Source organism: Periophthalmus magnuspinnatus, chromosome 7, assembly GCF_009829125.3.
Source record: "Periophthalmus magnuspinnatus isolate fPerMag1 chromosome 7, fPerMag1.2.pri, whole genome shotgun sequence".
Taxonomy (NCBI): Eukaryota; Metazoa; Chordata; class Actinopteri; order Gobiiformes; family Gobiidae; genus Periophthalmus; species Periophthalmus magnuspinnatus.
The window spans coordinates 5,239,636-5,248,224 of NC_047132.1; the positions used below are offsets into that span (position 1 = coordinate 5,239,636).

At 36.4% G+C, this 8,589-nt stretch overlaps 1 protein-coding gene and 1 long non-coding RNA gene across 3 annotated transcripts; both read right to left on the bottom strand.

The window, feature by feature from the left end:
• Positions 1-43: 43 nt before the first annotated feature.
• Positions 44-6,211, bottom strand: LOC117373883 (calcium-independent phospholipase A2-gamma-like). Of its 2 annotated transcripts, none has more exons than XM_033970006.2 (9): positions 6,122-6,211; positions 4,416-5,676; positions 4,065-4,214; positions 3,768-3,925; positions 3,583-3,677; positions 2,993-3,164; positions 2,440-2,497; positions 2,178-2,372; positions 44-550 (listed from the first exon to the last, which is right to left on the bottom strand). In XM_033970006.2, exons 2-9 carry the CDS (start codon positions 5,667-5,669, stop codon positions 92-94), a joined length of 2,541 nt encoding a protein of 846 aa, XP_033825897.1. In that variant the 5' UTR covers positions 5,670-5,676; positions 6,122-6,211; the 3' UTR covers positions 44-91. The 2 variants fall into 2 exon arrangements, with proteins under 2 accessions (XP_033825897.1, XP_055079354.1); XM_055223379.1 differs by lacking the exon at positions 6,122-6,211 and having other exon boundaries at positions 4,416-5,406; positions 5,486-5,564.
• An 890-nt stretch (positions 6,212-7,101) lies between these two features.
• Positions 7,102-8,128, bottom strand: LOC117373884 (uncharacterized). The gene is made up of 3 exons (XR_008648755.1): positions 8,013-8,128; positions 7,734-7,813; positions 7,102-7,344 (listed from the first exon to the last, which is right to left on the bottom strand). It is a non-coding gene; the product is annotated as an uncharacterized LOC117373884 (long non-coding RNA).
• Between the last annotated feature and the right edge of the window lie 461 nt (positions 8,129-8,589).

The window sequence follows — 8,589 nt, forward strand, 5'->3', positions numbered from 1 at the left end:
ATTTTGCCCTGTTGGAGTGTTTTGGGTGTTTTGAGTGTTCTCTGATGTAGTAGATACAGCTGCAGTAGTTTTAATGGGCATATCTATCTAGTCACACCCAACGCTGCTTCATTCCCCAAGCCCTCTCACTCATCCAGTCCATAGTTTTGCTCATAGCTGAACGTTCTGCTCCAAGAACCAAGCACAGTCTGGCCAGTTTAGGATGATTCCTCTCCAGGTACTCTTGCGTATCTTGCCTGAGTACCTCCAAGGCTCCAGGTCGGCTTTCGTCAAGGGAAACCACCGCGCTCATCGTGGGGTTGAATCGGAAATACACGTTAGGGGCAAGAAGGTCGTCCAAAAGTGTGTGGACTCCTTCAGTGTCAGTGGCGCTGCAGATGAGGTTGCTGATTTTGGCCCTCAGACTGGTGGAGGTGGCTGGGTTTCTCTTCACACTGTCATAGCGACCAGTGCCCAGAGAAAGCACACACTGGAAGGGCTGGTGAGGCCACAGCAGACGGCTCTCGTGCACCGCTAAAGCACATGGGTTGTTCAGAAGGATTCCCCCGTCCTAAAAGTCATATAGAATCAAAATATTATTGAGCTTCAAACTGCATTGCAATGTTGTATGTTTCCTGTCATGGGCACCATTTTGAGGATTTTTATACAGAACAAGAATGGACAGTTAATTGGTAATTGTTGTTGCTGGACTGCCTTTTTAATGATGCCTGTGTCATCCTCAGTCATCCAGGTCTGATCCATAGTAAAAGAAAAATTCAAATCTGTCAACTGGATGAGCAGCGAAACATCTTTTTGTCCAGCTGACAGACTTGAATTTTTATTTTCCTTTTTAATGAAGTCAGTGTAACTCTATGAGTGATACACAAGTCCATATGCTGTAATAATTACCGTAGGCCTGAGCCAAGGGACTAGAATCATTCCGGAGAATAACTAATTAAAACTGTGCAGTGAGTCCTGAGCAAGAATCAACTAATCTATATAAATATTAAACATGAATGTGCATGTCAGTAAGCATTACTGAAAATTAGAACTCGATGAACTCTCATTTTGAGTGAAGAAAACAAGAAAACATAATGAAAGATGACTCAGTAGCGACATTTCAAAAATCTATTTTGATGGGGCCAACGGGAGCCTGGCCTGGAAAAAAAAATCTAAATCAAGTTGGCTATATTGGATCAAACCTGCGACTGACAAAAACACACACTGTTGTACTTTTGACATCTCCTCGAACAGTTTTCATCGAAAACACTTCAAAAACACTAAACCCATGTGCAATTAAATATTATCAATTTAATTTTTGATACAACATTGGGTGTGGTTGTGGTGAATTTTCAACAAATGGCAATTTTTGAAAAAGTAAAAAAAAATTCTGTCTTCAACTCTTGGATTGTCTCTTGTATTTGAATGGACCCAATGGGGCACATGTGCAGGTTTCAGCTTAGATGAATGACATTTGATATCAGCATAGCCCATGTCAAGACAAGTGAAAAATTATATTCTGACCCACCCTAAATCCTACAGGAAGTCGGATATTGTGGACGGAACACAATTTTCGCAATTTTTTTCCCCCTCACACTTACATTTTTTCCACAATGGATTTTCAATCAAAAGGTTTGAAAATTCATCCAAATGAACTAGACCTATGTGTTTATGTGTTATCATAAAATGTAGGTGTGTGGCAAACCTGCAAAGAAAAAAGACATTTTTAGAAGTGTTAAATCGTGCGTAACTTGTGCTTTTTTGCACAATGACGACCTGAATGCAATGATATATAATATACATAGCTGAGATATTAAATTGCTCTACAGCTCTACTGATGCAGGGGTGGTTGCGATGCAGGAATGAGCAGCAGGATCTTCGCTGTGATGCATATCCCACTGTCGCAATCGCCACGTGCAATTCTAATTATAATAGAAGACACACTGGTGCAATTCAATAATCCAGCCACATTTTCAACAAGAGTAAATATATGTCACTTATGTGCACTTTCCTGACAAAATACATTAAACTTGGTGCCACTTTTGACACTTTTATATCCTGTGACGTCACTTAAAAGCCAATTAATTTTTCCAGTAAAAAGAAGAGCACTTCAGAATATATAATGGTACTTTATGTTTATTTCTTATAAATAAATGGTCCAAATAATTAGAATAGAAATACGGGCTGCACTTTCCTACCTGGTGAATATCTCCCTGTAAAATGAACTCTTGAAAGTATCCCGGAGCAGCTGACGAGGCTCTGACCGCCTGCCACATCTGGTACCCACTGCCTCCTGCGTATCGACTCAGCGATCCTGGACTGTGGTTGTAGTTACGGAAAACAAAGGCTTTTGGACTTGTTCCCCAGTTCACAACAGCACTGACAGCTGAAACCTAAAATTAAATAAACAATTATCAAGTCAGAATTTTGTTTTTCAAAGCCTTTACATCTTAATGTTACCTTTGGGCTTAACTCATCCCTTGCTGTTTTAATGAGCAGTCTCTCCCCGAACTTCTCTCTGTTAAAAGGTCAAGATGATCATTTTAGAGACATATGCTTTTTTTTCCTTGTACTTTGTCATATATAGCTATAACATACAGTGTGTAGCAACAACACATAACAATTATTTTACAATTTGCTCATTGACAACTGTGAAACATATTTAAAATGATTTCAGACATTTGTTTTTGTTATTTTATTATTAGGTTTTTTTTGTTTTTTTTAATTTTTATGTTAACACAGTTTTGAACCTCCTCCTCAGACAGACGACAGGTGACAATAATAAATGTGAAATGATTAGTTTCACATGACATCTTAACACTCATAACTTTCCATTCAGGCTGTAAAATTAACTTAATTTAGTTAATTAACTGATTTTGAAGATATTTCCACAATGATCCTCCTGAGACTCAATATTACTGCCCTATCCCTTTACACTTTTATAAGTAAAGGCTCTTATATTCATCTGAGAGAGTTAAATCTTCATTTTCCAGAGTAGAAAGACAATCATTACCTGAGTATGTTCTCCCAGGTCTCTGTGTTGTAATATGAGTGACTCCAGCCCATCTGCACTGTTCCCACAAACGGATTCTGACAGAAAACCTCCGATCCAAAGCGTCGATACATATCCTCACACTCTCTGAGGGAAAAACGGGCCAGACCCAGCATAAAGGCAAGGATAGCACCTGACAAAAAGAATACCACATAATAACAATATACCATCTCAGTAAATATATCCTTAAAAATATAAATGATAAACAATCATATTGAAAGTTGATTAAATCTAAATTTACAATATTGTAAAAAAGCATGAGCTGCAATAAATAAGTAGACGATTGAAACACTTTAACACTTGGTTAGTTTGTGTTTTTAATGAGTCATAGAAGTATTTATTCAACCCTCTACAGCTCAAATCATATTATAGGACAGAAAAATAACAAAAACCTGCCCACTAGCACAAAAAAGTACCCATGATAAATACTGACCCTTAAAAATGATTGTTCCATGCTTCATTTATTGAACAATAAGTCGATATAGTTTATGTTATTGTGACAGGCCTATTTATCCATAGATGTTCAAATGTCTCCCAGCATAGTTACTTACCTGTGCTTACGCCACAAATATAGTCGAATAACTGATGTATCTTCCTGCCTGTTTGAGCTTCTAAAACCTTTAACACTTGCAGAGGAACTACACCTCTAAAACACAAAATTGAAAGAAATCAATTAACATTTATTTTACAATATAAATAAAGGCTAATTGTGTATAGCAAATATGTTAAGTTTGACCTTGTACCACCACCATCGATAGACAGCACCCTGATGCCTCTCCCTTTAACTGGATTGACATATCCCACCAGACTAAGGACTTCTCTGATGGCATTTTGGAGGCTCTCGTGCTGTTTATAGGAGCGACGTTTTTGTAGTAGTAACACAGCAGTTTTCTTCTACAAAAACACAATGTAATAATTAGGACTGAACTAGGACTGAACAACGACTAAACACGAGGACTGATCACCAGATCTGAATCAGGACTAACACAAGACTAAAGCAGGACTGTCAGCCTTCTATTTGTTTGTTTCATACCTGCCACAAGACCATCCTGCATGAAGGGTACCGAATGAGGTGTTCACTGAGCGCTTCAATGCAGGACGCCAGGACGTCTGGGGAGGAGGTCTGCTCCAGTGTGGTTATCAAATTATAAGTAGCTTCCTCTGCTTGTCTTTTGTTTAGGAACTGTTGGAAAATAAAAACAAGTTATTCTGTGCAAGTTAATTTCAATTATGCCAGTACAATAATAATCCAATACAATACTATTAGGTCAAATGAAAAACAACTTTAAAATCCATTTGACTTAATAATATTGTTTTGAATTACAATGGACACAGTCAAAGGATGTCTCTATGCCAATATGGGGCATCAAAGTTAAAAATTCACCTTATTATTCCATGTTGTCCTTGGTGAAGTTACATTGTTGATTTGTTTTGGTCTCAGATATGTGTTGAGTAAATCCGGGATAGCACTGGAAGGATGTAGTAGGCAGTCCATAAAAGAAATTGCTTTCATTTGGCCTGAGTTTATCAAATCTGGATCCACCTCTCTTTCATTTGGATCATACTCTTCTAAACTTTCTTCTTTGAAATACTGATTGATGTGATTTGCCATTTGCAAATGATTCTCGCCAAAATGTGTTGCACTGTAGCTGCTGTGGAAAAGGCTATCCATTCCATCTTTTGATTCAAACAATTGATTTGGTTTGTTTGGTAACTCTTTGGAGGTTTGTTGCAAGGTATGTTCCATGGATTTCTTCTTATCAGTAATAACAGCTCCAAAGTATCTGTTAATGTGTGAAGCAAACATCGCATAACCTTCTTCCCAGTTGTCTGAGGTAGGATTTTGTATATTTGTGCTTTTTTGATTGCCTTGAGCGGCATCTGATGAGACATTTTTAATCTTTCTTGTGTTAACCTGCTCACTTCTTGAATGCATATCAAAATGATCCTGTTCTTTACCTTTAGCATTCCCTCGTGTGAAAACCAAATTGATGTGTTTGGCAACGTAACTGTAGCTTTCCCCAAATCGTGTTGCCAAATAGTTGGGGTGAAAAAGTTGTACACCTAAATTTTTGTGTGAAGGAGATGGAATTGTTTCATTGTCATTGCATGTTTGTAATGTGGCTTTATTTTGAGGTAAATTGCATTCCTGTCCTGTCTGAAGAGGTCTTGGTGTACTTGTATTACATTGCAGAGTATTTGCACTTTTATCTGGAGGTATAGTACTAGTGTTCTTTCTTTTGAAATACATGTTAATATGTGTTGACAACTGATTGAATGATTGACCCAGGCGGCCACCAAGTCTGCTTAGTTGACTGTTTTCTCGAGTTTCCTCCAAAATTCCTACTGGAGCCTCAACCTTGAATTCATCCCTGCTAGAAGAGGTAGAGTAAAAATGTTTGCATGAATATTTTATTTTGTAGGCTGGGTGGTAATATTTGGAGAATGTATTACTGTGGTATTTGTGTCCACATGTCTGTCTGACTGGGGTAGTTGAAAAACACAGAGGTTGAAATGAGCACTTGAATGGTTCTCGACAGTGGATTTTCCTCAGAATACTCATTAGGTACTTGATTTTGCAGTAAGATTTCAGAGTTGAGTTCACAGAGCTTGAACAGAAGTTGAGATATCGGCCCATATTTTATCTGCGTAAAAGATATGACACATTTATGCAAAATCATAACATTAAAAATCAGCCGGTGTTTTATTTGTCCTCATTCTGTAAGGTCTTATTTATAACTTGTTTTTGAAACTACCAGTTATTGTACAGGGGCACACTGTGGGAACTATAAATAACAGTGGAGGTGTTAAATGCCTTTAGGCACAAACACTAGCATGTATTTGCATATGACAAGCAAGTTGTGAAATCATAAAAAAATAACCATATGCTTTCTTTAGACATTGAAACACAGGTTAAAGCCTACAGGGTATTGAGTTTTCAGAGTGAAACATTTTTGAAATACTGTGCCCTTGTATAAAATGTGTTTATTCATTTACATTGTGTCTATGCAGTTTGTTTTTGCCTTTGCTGGGGGAAGGTCATGCCTCAAAGCAGCTTATGCTCTCACTCAATAACAAGAAAAAAAGTACCTGAGACACAAGGTTGACTTCTGCCTTTTCTGTCAGCTTAAAGTACAAAAAGCTCACAGTCCAAAATTGACATGCCAGTCAGGTTAGTGTTGTGTTTTGCTTCTTTGTTGATCTTTTGCTTCTTCTGAGCTGTGATCCCATTGGTGGAGCTCAGGGGGGTCGACCTCACTGACCAATGCCTGATAAGACCTTAGGGTCTTAAGGTCTGCGCTCATGAGCTGACTAGAAACGCCAGTCTAAAATTAGTGAGAGCAATAAACATAAAAAAAAAAAACAGCTGAACAAAATGTTGGCTATTTGGTACCATTTCTGTAAATCATCAAAAATGTATTTACAAATCTATGTGCAACTGTATAATCTTACCATTTCTTATATACTGTATGCTCCTTAATATAGTCTTTGCACTGACATGAAGCAGTGCACATGGTGATAAGTTTGCTTGCACTACATGGACATCTAGTGGCCAAACAGTGGTAACTGTAACTATATATGCATTTTTGGAACATTATTATGACTTTGGACATTGTGTATTTTGCATGTGGTTAGATCGCGTGACACTGGCAGGATGTTCAAGTGTATTATATGTTTATGTAGCAGCTCTTCCAATATTTACTTACCATGAAAAACACCTCCTCACTCTTACAGTGCAATCTGGATTTTTTGAGCCAATACGAATATCCAATATTTGACTAGCTCCTGTGGCCGAAAAACGATATCTGCTGATACCAGGATTTTAAAATGAATAACAAAGACCAAATAATGTATTTTAAGTGATGGTAAAGTTCACAAATTTACAAACTTTATTCATCTGTGATATAAAGTAATTTATTGCATGATCATATAAATATACAGCTAATGTCTCTTTAATTTCCATTGTTACTCAAAAAGACATCTCTATTTCTTTCATTACTGTAGTAATTATTATAAAAAAACAACCATTTGCATATTTAACCACGTCTTACACTTGCATTGCAGTTAATAAAGTGCATATAAAGCCCACAGTGGAGTACCTACTGAAATTTTTGATTTCAGTTTGTTTTCTTTTCACAGCGTCCAGTGGTGCATTCACCTCCACGCCCTGTCCACTTTAGGCGATTTCTGGCAAATATGTCATAAAATTTATCCATTAAAGGTCTTACAGGAGGCCACATGAGGAGGCGCCCCAACCATCCGAGTCCCACTGCAGAGTACATAACATAGAATGCGGGAACGCCACGGTGAACCTACAAAGTCAACAAAGTATTAGGATTATTAAATACAAACAAAAAGCACACACGTACACTACCAGTCAAAGGTTTGGACACACCATCTCATGCAATGTTTTTTGTCTTTATTTTGACTACTTTCTACATTTTATATACAGACAGAAGACACCAAATATATTAAGTAAGATATAGGGAACTATGTAGCAGAAAAAATAAATAAATGAAAGAGTTATTTAACTTTTTCTTACTACATAATTCCATATATCTTGCTTTATATTTTGATGACTTCCATATGTATCTAAAATGTAGAAATAGTCAAAATAAATTAAAAAAAAACACTGAATGAGATTGTGTGTCCAAACTTTTGACTGGTCATGTATGTCAAATTATATTTTAAAAGTATGTACCGTATTTTTCTCATCTATAACATGCATTTCCTCCATGGCCATCTCGTAGCTGATGTCATTGTGCTTTGCTCCATCATATCCTGGGAGTAGGGATGTCAAGATTATTAGGTTTATCGATAATTGTGACCAATTCAACTAAAAAAATAATAATCGTGACAATTTTAGAAGTCATTTAGTAATGCAAAGTGCTTTTTTATCTGCCTGTTTACCTCAACTTTACTTGATAATTCAGAAAGTTTGATTTCTCACAAAAATCATATGTTATCATGACATCTTTACCTGGGAGAGAGATATCGATAAAATCCACTTTGCCAGGTTGTTTCCTCTGCAGATACTGGAGAAACCGGATCTCTGTCACACATATGGGACAAAGCCCATCATATAAAACCTGTAATACAGAAAAAACAAACAAAAACAAAATCATTACAACACACATTTGCTATAAAGGAATAAAATAATATAAGATCACTTCAAAAAAAGCCTAAATTATCCAGATCTTATGTACTGCCTCAGAGGTGTGATAATACATGCCACAATATTTATGATAAAAAAATAATAAATAAAATTAAAAATGATCAGTGGTGGAAGTTAATGAAGTACAAGTAGTACTGAGTAAAGTAAAGTACAGATTCTAAAAATTTTACTGAAGTACATTTGATAGTAGATACTTTTTACTTTACTTCACTACATTTGAGAGCAGTATCTGTAAAAAAAAAAAAAGTACTTTTCATATAATTTGAGGGGTTATTTTTACCATGTTCATGACTAAAGCAAACAAAAGTAAATACCAAAAATTCATATGAAAATTAAGAAGGATTTGTATTGCTGCTGTTGATCAAAATATGTAGCATTTTTG